General features: G+C 36.2%; 1 protein-coding gene and 1 pseudogene across 2 annotated transcripts; both read left to right on the forward strand.

The window, feature by feature from the left end:
• Positions 1-144: 144 nt before the first annotated feature.
• On the forward strand, positions 145-16193 carry LOC143620305 (lipoxygenase 2, chloroplastic-like; annotated as a pseudogene). The gene is made up of 10 exons (XR_013151319.1): positions 145-679; positions 761-1020; positions 1740-1983; positions 2121-2425; positions 2496-2581; positions 2647-2757; positions 2824-3125; positions 3213-3479; positions 3575-4346; positions 15977-16193. The product of XR_013151319.1 is annotated as a lipoxygenase 2, chloroplastic-like (transcript).
• LOC143620302 (lipoxygenase 2, chloroplastic-like) lies at positions 12417-15989 on the forward strand. The gene is made up of 9 exons (XM_077092004.1): positions 12417-12868; positions 12934-13193; positions 13365-13602; positions 13731-14054; positions 14141-14226; positions 14317-14427; positions 14494-14795; positions 14876-15142; positions 15230-15989. Exons 1-9 carry the CDS (start codon positions 12496-12498, stop codon positions 15987-15989), a joined length of 2721 nt encoding a protein of 906 aa, XP_076948119.1. The 5' UTR covers positions 12417-12495.
• Positions 16194-17633: the final 1440 nt, after the last annotated feature.

Raw genomic sequence — 17633 nt, forward strand, 5'->3', positions numbered from 1 at the left:
ATAAGAAAACAATAACGTCTTATAAACCTTTAAAAAAGATATAAAAAAGTACACTTAAACATCAATTGACTAGTTGAACAATAAAAACACTTTGAAATGTCTAAATAATAACTTTATTTAAAGTAAAGGTGTTACTTTGAAATTTGATTTTCAATATTGAATTCATCAACTCCCAACGTTATAATCCACTAATTTTCCCTCGTCATTCTCCTCGTAAAGTTTCGATCCGCCCCTGTCGCACCACACCCCCTATAAAAACATATTCTTGTTCCAAATATTAAATCACACCATCAAGAAAATAGTAAATAATGTTGAAGCCTCAAATCAACCAATCTCACTCTCTTCACACCCTTCTACCACTCCACAAGCCCTTCATCAATGGCCACACCACCAATCACTCCTCCTCCTCCTCCTACTCCCCCGCCATCCTCCGCCAACACACGGCCACCAACAAGTCCAATGCTACGCATGCTCGATCCATCTCAACCGTGGGTAAAATTAAAGCCACGACAACGCCCTTTCATACTAAGGGCACCACCATTGAGTGTGTTATCACAATCCAACCAAACTATTAGCGCCGCCCTTGCTAGTATAAGTGATGATGGTGGTGGTGTTGAGGCTGTCCATGATCTTCTAAAGCGGTCTTTCTCGTTGGAGCTTGTTTCTAACGACCTTGATTGTACGTATGCCCGTTTTTAATTTATTTCACAACATATCATGTTAAAATAAATGAACAAAAGTTCTAATTTACTTTATACAGCTAATGGAAATCGAAAGACGGTGAAGGCCTTGGCAAGATACTCCGCATTGGATTTTCACATTACCGTGTACACGTTTAAATGCAAATTTAACGTCCGTGTGGATTTTGGGGAGATAAGAGCTGTCTTGGTAGATAATGAGTACAAGAAAAAGATGTTCTTCAAAACCATTGTTCTTAGTAATGGTGTTTCTTTTACATGTGAATCTTGGGTTCAATCTAATCAAGATGTTCCTGAAAAAAGAATCTTTTTCACCGATAAGGTAATCTTAATATTAATATTAATATTAATGTTTATGTATAGCCAATTGAGTTCTCTCGCGCGTTCCGACATAATGCCGTCGGTTTTTGTTGGGTTCATTACGGAAGACCCGAAAAATAAAGTCATAATAATAGTGTTTTACATTGATTGAAAACAATAAAAGCGAATATCAGTAACATGTCCGATAGTACCGATATACCGAGATTGATCAATCAGAATTCCTGTGATCTCGTTATTGTTGAGACAGTATTGATTCGGTTCCTCATGGGACCACTATGGTACCAACACTCGCTATAGTTTACGATATAAAAAGAAACTCTATTGTGAATTCAACTCCGTTTTCAACTAATTCTATATCTAAAACTATAAAAACGAATGCTACGTACCGAAGTTGTTCGGACAAAAATGTTCGGTTCTCTAAGGTAAAGAAAAAAAAATATATTAATTATAAAACTTTTATCCAAACATTGATAAAGATAAGCATGTTGCAACGCTGGAATAGGAATTTTTAATTTTATATAAATTTTGTTGAATTATTAGAATAATAAAAGTGGTTTGGACTTTCTTACTTTTCAAGGGTTTAGATGGTATTTCACATATCTTAAGGACCAAAGTTTCTTAATAAAAACTGAAGGGAATAAAAATGAAAAAAAAACAGTTATTTTCAAATAATTGCCGCCAACGTTGAGTTCTAATTTGAAGGTTTGTTTGCTTGTGTAGTCTTACCTTCCGTCACAAACACCAGGAGCACTCAAGTCATTAAGAGCGGAAGATATGGAATCTCTTCGAGGAAATGGAGAAGGAGAGCGTAAATCATCCGACAGGATTTACGATTATGATGTTTACAACGATCTCGCAGATCCTGATCAAAGCTTAGATTTAGCACGGCCAGTGCTCGGTGGCGAGGACCATCCTTACCCTAGGCGATGCCATACTGGTCGCCCAATGTCTGCTAAAGTTATATGTTTACTATTAAATATTAATCGGTGATTAACTGAAATTTTTGTTTGAAAAATTAACTTAAATTATTTAAACTATTAATTTAAGACGATTGGATTACAGGAACAACTAGTGAAATTAACAAAATATGTTGTATTACAGATCCGTTGACGGAGGCCAGAAATGTACCCTCTTTCTATGTACCATGCGATGAAGATTTTTCAGAGATAAAAAGTGCACAGTTTGGAGCAAAGACTTTGTACTCTACCTTGCACGTGGTTATACCGACATTAGACTCGCTTTTAACAGACAAAGACAAAGGCTTTCATTATTTACACACATAGACTTGCTATATAATCAAAGTGTTAATGTTCCTCCACATAATAACGTTTTACCAGGACCTATAGAAGGTGCTGTTGATACTGCCAAAGCTGTATTCCAATTTGAGACCCCTGAAATTATTGATAGTAAGCGGTTATCCTCTATGGTTTATTAGTTTAAGTTTTTTTGTGCATTAACGGGTGGATCTAACCACTGGAGATACGCTCTCTTGGTTACGAGATGAGGAATTTTGCAGACAAATGCTTGCTGGCCTCAATCCGTGTAGCATACAGTTGGTTATGGTATGTTCATGTGAAAATTCTAATGCATAACTAAAGAAAGTGATTGTGTAAACTTTTATAACTAGGAATGGCCATTCACGAGTAAATTGGACCCTGAAATATACGGACCGCCCGAATCAGCCATCACCAAGGAGACTTTACAGGAAGTGATTGGGGGTTTCATGACCTTTGATGAGGTAATGCAACATTATGTCTCTTTGTTTTGTTACTTATGGTTATGAAGTGTTATTTTGCACTTGCAGGCTTTAGCCCAAAAGAAATTGTTCATGTTGGATTACCATGATTTGCTTTTACCTTATGTGAACAAAATTCGAGACCTTAAAGGGATAACACTTTACGGTTCAAGAACTATCATGTTCCTTACGCCTGAGGGAACATTACGCCCCCTAGCCATTGAGTTGACTCGCCCACCATCTGATGGGAAATCACAATGGAAGCATGTGTACACTCCCTCTTGGGATGCTACTAGTGCCTGGCTCTGGAAGCTAGCTAAGGCTCAAGTCCTATCCCATGATTCGGGTTATCACCAACTTGTTAGCCACTGGTCGGTTCCTTTTTTTTTCTTTTACGTTTAAGCATTTATCTAAGCTAGTAAATTTTGTTGTTTTTTATTTGGTTATGTATTATGTAGGCTAAGATCACATTGCGTTACAGAGCCATACATAATTGCCACCAACCGCAATCTTAGCCAAATGCATCCTATTAACCGACTGCTTCACCCTCATTTTCGTTACACTATGCAAATCAATTCTCTAGCTCAATTGCGTCTTATTAATGCCGGTGGTATTATCGAGTCAGCATTTGCTCTTGGAAAATATTGTATGCAACTTTGTTCTGATGCTTATGATCAGCTATGGCGTTTTGATCATGAGGCACTTCCAGCAGACCTATTAAGCAGGTACCCTTTTGTATGCATGAAAACATTAATCATAATGAGGGGAGTAAAAAATATGTTGAAGTTAATAGTATTGTATGGTATTGTTTACACCTTAGGGGTATGGCAGTTAAAGATCCAACTGCACCACTTGGAATAAAATTAACAATCGAGGATTACCCATTTGCAAATGTTGGTCTACTTGTTTATGATGCCATCAACCGATGGGCTACTTCTTATGTCAACCACTACTACCCACAACCAGATCTTGTTGAATCCGATGTAGAGCTTCAGGCATGGTGGAATGAAATCCGTACAGTTGGTCACGGAGACAAGAAACACGAACCATGGTGGCCACAACTCAAAAACCAAGACGATTTAGTTGGAATTGTTTCAACCATCATGTGGGTGGCTTCTGCTCACCATTCAGCAGTCAACTTTGGTCAATACGACTTTGGTGGTTACTTCCCGAACAGGCCGACGATTGCAAGAATCAAAATGCCTAACGAGGACCCTACAAACGAAGAATGGGAGTTGTTTCTTAAACGGCCCGAAGCTGTGCTATTGAAATGTTTCCCATCACAAATCCAAGCAACCAAAGTGATGACAATTTTAGACGTTTTATCAAGTCATTCACCAGACGAGGAGTATATTGGTAGGACCATCAAGCCTGCATGGAAGGCAGAGCCAACTATAAAGGCCGCGTTTGAGGAGTTTCAAGGAAGGCTAAACCAGCTGGAAAGCATAATAAACTTAAGAAACAATGATCCTAGTTTAAAGAACGGATGTGGTGCAGGGTTGGTTCCATACCAACTTATGAAGCCGTATTCTGATAGAGGTGTGACTGGGAGAGGTGTTCCAAATAGCATATCCATCTAGTTGGTTTGGTTGGTTGGGTTCGAGTCCATGTAGTTGAGTAATCATTTGTGTGGTAATAAGGTCAAAATCCATGGTGTTTACTCTCTATTTGATTAAACCGCAAGAAGCAAAGTGTTTGAATCAGACATAAACAGGTACTGTTTTACTAGATTTTTGAGAGACTAAAGAGCTCAAAAAATTTCCGGGGTTTAAAGTTTAGTTTCTTGAAAATTAGTGTGCCAACCCTACTAGCAATGTTTTCATTACCCGACTAGTTGAACGAGATAAGTTACTATTTAAATAATTCATATCTTTTAGAGCTGATTTTTTTATCGTTTTAAAATATATCGACAGGTTGATGTATCAGAAGATGCTTGGAACCAACTCACCAAGGGCTTTCCTATGTAAAAAATATATGCCAAGCAAGAGAAGATTCAAGATATGCTAGTCTGTTAACATGAATACTCAAGATCTCTTTGAGTGTGACAATAAAAATCAAGCTCAACAAAATAACTCTTATGGAACTAGAGAACTTTGAAAGAGGTTTTAACGTGGTTGGTTTTCATACACAATACGATGAAGAACAAGAAGTCTTATAGGACTATGGGCCCAAAGAAAAGAAAGAAAAACTCATTTATATATACATTTCTTGTGTTTTAAGTCTTTATAATAAACTACACTTCTGTTCTTGTGGATTAGGATAAATCAATAGAAAGTTTCGAGGAGACTAAAGAACTCAATTTTGGGGTTTAAACTTTAGAGACCCTTATCCTTAAAATTAGTGTGTAAAAACTACAAGCAATATTTTCATTACCTAGCTAGACAGACTGGTTGGATCAAGAGGGATTAACATTGTTAACAACCACTTGAAGCACTATAAAACTTAAGGTACAGTTATCTTATTTATTCTAGTTTACGTAGTGGATCGCAATTTTATCTTTGCTTATTTTTATTATAAACTTCCGCGACACTTCATTTTTATTCATCGATCGGATGGTTATAACTAATGTTCTAGATAGAATGATATATCTGACTTGACTGTTTTGTCATGCTAAATTCACACTTGGCCTTGTTAGGATTTAGCTTTCTTGTTCATTATTTGTCATGGTAAATTCATACTTGGCCTTGTTAGGATTTAGCTTTCTTCTTCATTTTATATTTGTATATGTATGCATTACCAATATATTATTTGGCATAAGAAAGTTGTTTGGTAGTTTTCACTTGTGGCTATTTTGGCGGTTAAATTATCGAATTGTATTTGGGTTCTAATTCTCTAGTCGATATGTTCTTAGACCAACTGAAATGGTTGGTACTTGTTCTTTGGATGCTTCGTGGACGTAAAATCAGCTATTTTGAAAAGGATTGATGTTTTAGTTAGACTTGACTTTTTTTTGATTTATTGACCTTATGACCAATTTGACCGGCCAGTCAAAATAAGAAGTCTAGCTATCAGACGTTGTGTGGTGTATTTTCCACCGTTTTGGCGGGATGAGCGCATGGTGTGTTTGTTTTTGACATATCCAATTTTTAGATGTGGGCAACCGTACGTTGTAGTAGAGGTGCCAAACCGGTTTTAAACTCAAAACCGGTTTGGGTTGAACCGATTCCGTTTAGTCAACAAAAGTCAAATTTGTTTATAATCGGTTTCGACTCGGGTTAAAATCGGTTTCTTGACCAAGTTACGATGGGTTCGGTTCGGGTTTCATACAGTCTCAATTCGGGGTTTGACCGTTTTTGCCCAGTTTTGGCCGGTTTGAACCGGTTTGGGGGGAGAAAATTATAAACCGGTTCCAAACCAACGGGTTCAATCGATTCCAAACCGGTTTCTGCATAATCGATTTTAAACAAGTTCGGTTTCGGTTCATTTTTTGGGTCTGTTTGATTAACCGGTTTATTTGCCCACCTCTACATTGCATTATGTAAAGGAAAAGTGTAGACGACCTAAAACTATTAATGTTGGATAAAGATTGAAAATGTATAGATATAACTACAAATGTTGCATACAAATAGGTTTTTGATATTGTGAATAGTAAATGTATAATTTTGGTTATCATTATTATATGTAATGCTTAAATGAAATTTACTTTTATCGTTTTTCAATCTCAAGTAATACACGAGATCTAAAGCTAGTAAATAAATAAACAAAAACAAAACTAGATAACTCAAACTAAACCAACAATAAACATAAACAATAGAATAACTAAATTAAACTAATTCCCTTCTCTCTTTACTTGATCTTGATTTACCTTCATAGACTTCAAAGTCAAATTGGGTTCCCTGTTTTCTTTTGATCTGACCCGAATTAGGCAAACAGTTCGGATACGGATAGTCGGATAACTCGAATACGGATTCGAATTCGGATAGTTTTGAACACCTCTAGTCATGGGTCAAAACAATATTGACAAATGAGTTATTATTTCCCCTTTAATACTCTAATCTCTCATCTCATTCATCATAACTACCCATAGGTAATTGATCAAAACCATTCTAGTAAATGTTATATATATTATGCAAATGTTGTATATAAAAAGATTTTTTCCAATTTGTAAATTTGAGATTCTAAACTTCTTATTATTTGTACATATATTTATTCTTACATTAGAGCTAGAGTTTGGTCGTATATACATTCTCTAGGCGACCGGGCTAACTGATGTTACCTTGTTATGTTATCATCAAGTTTAGCAGGGGCGGACCCAACTTATATCAGGGCTAGCGACTTTTCCGACAAAGTGAAAATTATTACGTTTATGTATTATGTTACCCATGAAATTGTATTACGTTACCCCTCCAAAAAATTTAAAAGGCCACAACTTTACCTTTAAAAGTTTTAAAACCCAAGATGATTAAAAAAGCCTACAGTTAATTAAAAATTTAAACGTCCAACTTAAATGACCGGTCGAAGGTATGCATGAAATGGGTTACCGTGCGTCGGTACGAAACACGTAATCAGGCTCCTGTATACGCCAAGCAGGTAACCGGGCAGGGGTAAGCGCATAATGCAAAATCAGGCCCGAGACACGCGTAATGCATAACCAGGTGGCTGTATGAGCGAAATACATTGCCGAGCGTGGGTTCGAAACGCATTAACATACCCTGTACACGTGAAACTTGTAACCAGACATTGGTACACGTGAAACGATTAAGCAAGTGTCGGTTCGTGCGGCGCATAATCGGGACAGGAAAGCGTGAAACACGTTACTAGACCCCGATATGCGTGAAACATGTAATCGGGCACCCGTACCCACGAAACAGGTTAAAAAAGTTTTCTTAATGTACAGTCAAAAAAAAGTTTCCTATGGCCCTAAAATTATTTTAAATCCATCACCAGAGTTTTATATACGATATTTTGAAACTTTAATCATACTTTAAGAGATCTGAAGTATGTTTGTAATTAAGGGTGACAAAACAAACTCAAATGAGTTGTTGTGGGTCAATATAGATAACTTTTAAAATTGAATTAGATGAGGATGAATCAAAAGAATTTTGCAAAAATGTTAAAATGGGTAGGGTAAATGCTAGTGACTTTTGGTTATATGTTAGAATGAGTTTGTTTATAGGTTAGAATAGATTAAAACAAACTCCATTCAGATTTATTTCAAACGAAACCCATGAAACCGAATAGAAACCAAGAAATCGAAATCGAAGATCAAAATGAAAAAAAAAAGCAAAACCAAGCCGAAAAAAAACCAAAAAAATCGAACCTAAATCGATACAAAACCAGTTTTCTTAATGAACGAGAACGACGGGGGAAACATTTTAGTTATTTTATATTTTGTGTTTTTTATTTATATTTTGAGTTATTATTTTTTATTTTTTTTATTTTTTTTATTTTTTAGGGGTTTTAAAACCCTTTGTATTTTAACCTTCATTTGGGCCAAGATGGGTTAACTTTACTCATCTTGACTCGTACTCATCCTAACCCTCTATTTTAAATATCTATCATGACCCATACCCATTCTAACCCGTCACCGAAATCCAACCCAACTCATTCATACGGCCACATCTATTTGTACTCATATATGATATTTATTTATCGTAAATCGAAATATTGATTATAAAATTATACACATTATAAAAGCAAATCTCCAAAATAGCCTATTTTGACACAAAATTTTTAAAAATTGCCCATATTTTATAAAAAAAAATCCCCCAAATGGCCTAAAAATACCGTTGACAAAAACAAGAATTGATCCGACGAAATTTGTGGACCTTTAAAATAGCACCATGTGTCAACGTATTAATGGATCCAACAAAATTTTTAATGGATTCGACGGAATTGTTAATATTCTAACTCTCAAACCCTAAACCTTTATAACCAACCTCCGTCTTCATCTTTCTTATTTCTCCACAAAATCAAGCAAATTTATATGGCAATTCGCTTAATTTTTCGAGAACATTACCATAATGTTCAATTCCACTCTAGCATTCAAAATCAAAACCCCCGAATTGAAAATCTAGGATCTGACGGACAAATTAAACAGTCGGATCCGATGGAAGCATGAATTGAACCGTCAAATCCGATTGTTTATTATTATGTCCCCTAAAACACAAATCCATCAGATAGTTTAAAAAAACGTTGGATCCGTCGAAAAATTTGAATACGTGTCAATATCTAATAGGCTATACTAACTCGTCGGATCAGTTCTTGTTTCTGTTGGATCCGACGAAAAAGTAAGCTATTCTGAGGATTTTTTTGGGAAACCTAGAGTATTTCTAGATAATGTTGGTCAAAATATGCTATTTTTGGAATTTTTCCATTATAAAAACATGTAGAGGAAAAATACATATATTTAATATTCTGTCCCTGGTACATATATTACACTTCACTGAATTTGATCCTCAATAAACACGTTGATGTTCTGACCGGCCTCCACGACGCCAGCCAGCCAGCCAGCCTAGCTAATAGTAAGGAAACAAAAACATCCATATAACTTTGGGAAAATGAACAGCATATGTTATCTTAAAATTGTCTCCATCTACATGTATATATGTATGTAATCTATCCAAAAACCAAACGGTGCGCCAATCTAGGGGGTGTGAACTTACAGAATTATGTGTACATTGTGTCAGCGGTGGTGAGGTGATGGTGTTGCAGGGGAAGATTTGGCTTCTAATACTAATAAATCATAATCAGACAATAAAGGTAAATGACAATCCATAAATATCACGAAACTAGCTAGCTACACTAGCTAGTATAGTAGGACGTACCATACCCTTCTTGCATGGGCGTAAAATCGTTAAAAATGACTAACGTCAAAACATTGCCTCGAACCCGTGAGTTGATAACATACGTAATTTTGTATAAGAAAAGCGAGACATTTACGTTGTTGATAACATTCGAAACTCTTTATAAAAAGACAACCGTTACAAACAACAAACATGAGCTTGCGGCAAGGTTGTTGATAATATTCGGAAGTCTATATTAAGAAAACTAATAATAACCGTTAAAAAAGTTCATGTCCGATTGTTATTATAAATAAGACGGCAAAAACGAGATTGTTAAACAAGAAAAATATTAACGCTGATAAAATAAGCATGTACAAATTTGATATTTTTAATTAAACATCGGGTTTTAAAGTTGTAGGGTGAAGAGACAGGGAATATGTGAAAGAATCGAAACCATGTATCATCTTTGAGAGTAGTTGTACGCCTTGCTTTGGTGATTTGTACATTCTAATGCGCAACTCGTTTTGAATGTAATATACATCCAAACGTATATAAATATAAGAACGCGGCAACGATATATTTAGAATTGTATAAAACATTAAATTTTAAAAGTTAAAAGAGGAAAACCAAAAAAAAAAATTGAGTATACAAACAAAACAAATTGATAAGCATTGGGTATAAAACAGACATATAACTACACTTGTGGTGACACAAAATTAACTTTTTAGTGCTTTAAACTAAAAATACAAAATTGTTTTTGAAAATATAATTGAAAGTGGGTTCTCATGTATAATTGAATTGTATGAAATGATCCCCCAATTTAAGAGCACCCGTAATGAAGAGTCCCTATCTCTTTTTATATACCTAAATTACAAGAAAAATATATGATTTTGTTAATTTTCATCTTTACATTGAAGTGTTCTATCTCCATAACCTATACCACAAATAATTTGGGAAACTTCAATAAAACCTTATATTTGGATATTCATTATTCATCTCGTATCTATAATTCAACGTGGTTGTGAGTAAGAAGATGTATTATTTAATTATGAGTATATACATATATGGAAAATCGGATGTGAAAGATTTATAAAAAGTGAACAAATCTTATGAATAAATGTGTATTTTGGTTAAATTATATGGGTATTGGGGTATGGATAGAGACATTCTGAATGCTCTAAGTCACCCTTGATTAGTGTGAAAATCGACATAACATACAAAGGTTAGATATAACGTCAACTTAATATGATGCTCATCAGTAAAAGTAAGTTAAAAGTAAATGATAAATTTAGCAAAGTGTCAAAATCATCCCCTAAGGCTTAGTCAATTATGAGACATAGGTCCCAACTCATCTTCATTCTCACTCACCCACCCCCACGTTGTTTTTTCGACGATTTTCTCGATCACCAACTCCAGCAACACCTGTGACAGCCATTCCCAACCCTATTTCATCGATTCCAATTCAAATCCAGAAACTGACTAGAAACCCTAACCTCCGCCTCTACCCTTGTGCCAGTTGTGATTGCACCCATCACAAATTAGGATTGCAAATTTTGATCGGAAAGGGAGAATTGAAAATTTGGGGTTTGAGAGGTTTGATACTTTGACATCTCCGGAAAAAAACAGGTTAATCAATTTCAGGTTCTTTTCTATAGGACTTTTATTATTTAGATTTGTATTAGATACACTTTTTTAAAATGATTAAAATAATAAATAAATTAAAAATACTATTTTACTCCTGACTTAACGTTAAAAAATTTAACGGAGTTATCGATTTGGACATAACTGACAATAAGTGTGAAACCTCGATGGCTCCAGTTGCCAAAAAAAAAACTTTTTAAACGAAATTCGTATAATTAACTTTAGGACAATTTTGACACTTTACTCTGATAAATTTTAAGGTTATGTTATAGTCTTTATTCACACTTTTGATATTACTTATAAAATCGTTTAAAGCTAGAGGTCTTTTCTAAGATGATTGACGAGCTTTCAAACGGGATAGACGAAATACCACAACAACCGGATATTATAAGAAAAAAAGCTGAGAGATAATGTGGATTCACTGATCAAGGCTTGACAAAAGAGCTATTTATCTAGAAAATATATTATTAACAAGTTCCTTTACTGTAAAAAATATGTATATGCACAACTTGTACGTGTCTAATACAAAACACTTATTATGCCATTCATTTTCTCTCATTTCACAACTTGGAACGTGTCATTAAAAATACAAACTAAAGATAAAGTTGTTTAACGTCTTCTTAACCCGAAATAACTGCGGAGAGCAAATGCTCCTTTTCAGCGAACTTCTGAATACAGATTCAGTAAAGACGCAACGAGAATTGTAGATATCTAATATTAAAGCATGTGCTTACGAACTAAGGTGTAGGGGTTCAAATCCATCCTTGCCCACAACTGGATTAAAGGAAATGGCCTCTCTCATGTAGATGATCTGAATAAAGAATCAAACGCTATAAAACTTCATTGGTCTAAGAATTGTAATCATATAATATCATTGAACTATACACAATTGAATGAGGTATGATCATTAGATATATACATGTAATTAATTGATTGAATACACACACAAAGAGAAGTGAAAAATTGTAATATTTCTTAACGATATTCAAACTGAAAAAATCGCAAAGTATTGAAGTATGAACATAAAGATTTTTGTATTTCTTTTAATAAAACAAAATTACTTTTAAGTTTATCAACAAAAAAGTGGGGTTCGACGTTGGGTGATGGATCAGGGGTTTTCAGTATTCTCAATACTCAAAGAATAGAGATTATCCGATGAGCCGGACTAGTCGACTAGATTCAAATTAGCCGTTCAAAAGAAATCGAAACAACAATAATTAATTTTTGAACTTTCATGATTTTAATTTGTGATATAATATCCCTTCACCTTTCGCTAAACTCAATTATTGCAACCCGCCACTATAAATAGAGATTCTCATTCCAAGTTATAAATCACACCAACAAGAGCTAGAGTGGTGAGTAAAAGAAGTAAATCATGTTGAAGCCTCAAATCAACCAATCTCACTCTCTTCACAACCTACTACCACTCCACAAGCCCTTCATCAATGGTCACACCACCAATCACTCCGCCTCCTCCGCCTACTCCCCCGCCATCCTCCGCCAACAAACGTCAACCAACAAGTCCAATGCCACACGTGCTCGATCCACCTCAACCGCTGGCAACATTAAAGCCATCGCAACATTGCCTGATCTTAACAAGGGCACCAAGGTTCAGGCTGTCATCACCATCCAACCAATTATCAGCTCCGCACTTGCTTCTATAATTAGCGGTGGTGGTGTTGCTAATGTTGTCACTGATCTTCTAAAACGCACTTTCTCATTGGAGCTCGTTTCTAATGACCTTGATTGTACGTACACTCATTTTTATTTTTCACAACATATCATGTTAATAATTATAATTTACTTCATACAGCAAATGGAAATCAAAAGACGGTGAAGGGGACCGCAAGATACGCCACATTGAATACTGACATTACCGTGTACAAGTATAAATGCAAATTCGACGTCCCTAATGATTTCGGGGAAATAGGCGCTATTTTGGTAGACAATGATTATACTAAGAAGATGTTCTTCAAGACCATTGAACTCAATAATGGTGTTACTTTCACATGTGAATCTTGGGTTCAATCCAAGTATGATGTACCCGGTAAAAGAATCTTTTTCACTGACAAGGTAATCTTATTAACGCTTAATAATATTTTTCTTACTTTAAATGGTATTTCAAATAGATAAAGGACCAAAGTTTAGTTTATAAATACTCAAGGAAATAAAAAGAAAAAAAACGGTTATTTTCAAACTAATTCCCGCCAACGTTGAGTTCTAATTTGTAGTTTGTTTGTGTAGTCTTACCTTCCGTCGCAGACGCCAAAAGCGCTGACGTCGTTAAGAGAGGAAGATCTGGAGTCTCTTCGAGGCAATGGCGAAGGAGAGCGTGAATCATACGACAGAATTTACGATTATGATGTTTACAATGATCTCGCAGATCCTGATAAGAGCTTTGATTTAGCACGGCCAGTGCTTGGCGGCGAGGAATATCCTTACCCTAGGCGATGCCGTACTGGTCGCCCAATGTCCACCAAAGGTCACACTAGTTTCAATACATAGTTTAAGTCTATATGATAATTTTAGTGTTAATATGTCATTGAAATAATCTGAAATTGTTTTATTAACTGAAAATGGTGAGAATAATTAAATTAAGTTGAATTACAGATCCGTTGACGGAGACCAAAACGTTGCTCCCTTTCTATGTACCAAGCGATGAAGATTTTTCAGAGATAAAGAGTGTACAGTTTGGAGCAAAGACTTTGTACTCTGCCTTGCACGGAGTTTTGCCGACTTTGGACTCGTTTTTTACAGACAAAGACAAGGGATTTGCATTATTCACCCACATAGACTTGCTATATAATCAAGGGGTTAATGTTCCTCCACAAAACGGTGGCATTGCAGAGGCTTTACCAGGACTTGTAAAATTAAAAGATGCTGCTGATATTGCAAAAACAGTAATCCAGTTTGAGACACCTGAAACCATTGACAGTAAGTGTATCCTTTTGCATCCTATGGTTTGTCAGTATAAGGTTTTTTGTGTGTGTGTGTGTATTAATGAATGGTTCAAATCATAGGGGACACGTTCTCTTGGTTCCGGGATGAGGAATTTTGCAGACAAATGCTTGCTGGTCTCAATCCATGTAGCATACAGTTGGTTACGGTGCGCTCGTGTTAAAGTTCTTACTTATAGAGTTATAACTAAAGAAATTGATTCTGTATACACTTACAAGATGTGTGATTATATAACTAGGAGTGGCCATTGATGAGTAAATTGGACCCTCAAATTTATGGACCACCGGAATCAGCAATCACCAAGGAGATTATACAGGAAGAGATTGGAGGTTTCATGACCTTTGATGAGGTAATGCAACATCGTGTCTCTTAGTTTTGTGACTTGTGGTTATGAAGTGTTATTATGCACTTGCAGGCTTTAGCACAAAAGAAACTGTTCATGTTGGATTACCATGATCTGCTCTTACCTTATGTAAACAAAACACGAGATCTTAAAGGAAGAACTCTTTATGGTTCAAGAACTATCATGTTCCTTACGCATGAGGGAACATTACGCCCCCTAGCCATTGAGTTGACTCGCCCACCATCTGATGGGAAACCACAATGGAAGCATGTGCACACTCCCTCTTGGGATGCAACTAATGCCTGGCTCTGGAAGCTAGCCAAGGCTCAAGTCCTGTCCCATGATTCGGGCTATCACCAACTTGTTAGCCACTGGTCGGTTCCCGTTTTCTTATATGGTGTTTTATCCTATTAGTAACTTTGTGATGAATGATGAATTGATGATCTTATTTCAGGCTAAGAACACATTGTGTTACAGAGCCTTACATAATTGCCACCAACCGCCATCTTAGCCAAATGCATCCTATTAACCGACTACTTCTCCCTCATTTCCGTTACACTATGGAAATCAATGGTCTAGCTAGATTGCTTCTCATTAATGCTGGTGGTATCATAGAGACAACATTTTCTCCTGGAAAATATTGTATGCAACTTTGTTCAGACGCATATGATAAGTTATGGAGATTTGATCATGAGGCACTTCCAGCCGACCTTATTAGCAGGTACCCAATTTATGCATAAAAACAGTAATCATAATGAAGGAAATTAGTATCTTGTTGAAATTAATAGTTTTGTATGTGGTATTTAAGGGGTATGGCGGTTGAAGATCCAACTTCGCCACTCGGTATAAAACTAACTATCGAGGATTACCCGTTTGCAAATGATGGCCTACTTATTTATGATGCCATCAAACGGTGGGCTACTTCTTATGTTAACCACTACTACCCAGAAGCAAATCTTGTAGAATCTGATGAAGAGCTTCAAGCATGGTGGAATGAAATTCGTACTGTTGGTCATGGAGACAAGAAAGACGAACCATGGTGGCCACAACTCAGAACCCAAGATGATTTAATTGGTATTGTATCAACCATCATGTGGGTGACTTCGGGTCACCATTCGGCGGTCAACTTTGGTCAATATGACTTTGGTGGTTACTTCCCAAACAGGCCAACGATCGCAAGAATCAAAATGCCTAACGAGGACCCTACAGACGAAGAATGGGACTCATTTCTAAAACGACCCGAAGATGTGTTATTGAAATGTTTTCCATCCCAAATTCAAGCTACAAAAGTGATGACTGTTTTAGATGTTTTATCAAGTCATTCGCCGGATGAGGAGTATATTGGTGGGAACATAGAGCCCGCATGGGCGGCAGAGCCTACTTTAAAGGCAGCGTTTGAGGAGTTTCAAGGAAGGCTAAATCAGCTGGAAGGCATTATAGACTTAAGAAACAGTGATCCCAGTTTAAAGAACCGAACTGGTGCAGGGTTGGTTCCATACCAACTTATGAAGCCGTATTCTGGTAGAGGTGTGACTGGGAAAGGTGTTCCAAATAGCATATCCATCTAGTCATGATGGTCGCATACTGGTTTGTGTACTAATAAGGTCATAATCAATGATATCGTTTTGTTTAATTTTGATATTGAATAAAAGTTCGTTGCGTGTTGTATTATCGGCCCGTCAATAGAACTGAGCTTAAAATGTAATCAACATGCCTTCTATGTAAGTCCTCTTTAGAATGTGGTATTTATTTGATCATCTCCATTTGATTAAACCACAAAAAGTAAAGTGTTTGAATTATAAACCTATAGTAGAAGAATTCTAGATTTATTTATTTTTATTATTGTGTTGATTTAAGTTGGTTTGTTTTTATAATTTGAAATGTTTATTGTTCTTGTTTAAATATTTTGTGATTTTGAATTCTAATCAATTTTACATGTTGGTTTGTGTTTTGAGTTGCAACAATGTCAACTTTCAATAAACCAAAACAATTGGTAATATTGGGGCTGAGATATCTTAATGTTATGTGTGTCTTTAGTGAAAGTAAATATGATCGTAATTATTGCCTTTGCATTAAACCAAGAAACCCTTTAAATAAGGGAAGAAACATCATCCTATACATATTCTAAAAGGGTAAAAGATATGGATATAAATCAAACATATATTTAAACAATTTTATAATATCTTCTAGAATATTTTGATATTCTAATACGCCCCCACAGTTCGAGCCGGTAAAACGCTCAAACTGGATCTGAAACTTTCAAACAACGGACGAGGTAACCCTTTCGTAAAGATGTTAGCATATTGATAAGGTGCTGGAATATGCAAAACCCGAATCTTACCCAAGCGCACCTGCTCGTGAACAAAATGAATATCAATCTCTACATGTTTAGTTCTTTGATGTTGAACTGGATTACCCGAGAGATACACGGCTGAAACATTGTCACAATACACCACTGACGCCCGATGTAGTGGTACGTGCAGCTCCAATAACAAATGACGTAGCCATGAGATTTCTGCCACAACATTTGCGATGCCTCGATATTCAGCCTCGACACTAGAACGAGAAATCGTAGCTTGTCTTTTTGAAGACCATGATATTAAATTGTTTCCCAAGAACACACAGTACCCAGAAGTGGACCGACGAGAGTTTGGGCACCCACCCCGGTCTGCGTCGGAGTACACGGTGAGAGAAGTTACCAGAGAAACAGTTAAGCGTAAACCATGATGGATAGTACCACTAACATATCGTAGGAGATGACACAAGAATGCCATGTGTGGTTCACGCGGGGCATGCATAAACAAACAGAGCTGTTGAACCGCATATGTGATATCCGGACGAGTAAACGTAAGGTACTGAAGCGCACCAACTAAACTTCTATATTCAGTACCATTCTCTAACAATGGACCAACATCAGCATTTAGTTTAGACCCAGGTTCTACCGGTGTTCCACATGGCTTACAATTGGACATATTTGCTCGTTCTAGAATGTCGGTTGCATATTGCGATTGTGATAAAAATAAACCATGTGAATCACGGGTCACTGTGATTCCCAAGAAATGATGAAGAGGGCCTAAATCGGTCATAGAGAACTCAACCGATAATGCCCGGATAATAGTATCGACTAAACGCGTAGACGAAGCAGTAAGCACAATGTCATCCACGTAAAGTAAGAGATAAGCACTGTCATTCCCGTTTTTATAAATGAATAA

The sequence above is a fragment of the Bidens hawaiensis genome, unplaced genomic scaffold (genome assembly GCF_021521415.1).
Source record: "Bidens hawaiensis isolate Kalapana, Puna unplaced genomic scaffold, B.hawaiensis_p1.1 tig00002553_1, whole genome shotgun sequence".
Classification (NCBI taxonomy): Eukaryota; Viridiplantae; Streptophyta; class Magnoliopsida; order Asterales; family Asteraceae; genus Bidens; species Bidens hawaiensis.

Excerpts from the sequence above, each read along its gene's own strand:
- LOC143620302 (XM_077092004.1), top strand. The coding sequence starts at position 12,496 with ATGTTGAAGCCTCAAATCAACCAATCTCACTCTCTTCACAACCTACTA. Across the intron at positions 14,055-14,140 it reads GACACCTGAAACCATTGACA|GGGACACGTTCTCTTGGTTC; the intron begins GTAAGTGTATCC and ends TTCAAATCATAG. Across the intron at positions 14,428-14,493 it reads GTTTCATGACCTTTGATGAG|GCTTTAGCACAAAAGAAACT; the intron begins GTAATGCAACAT and ends ATGCACTTGCAG.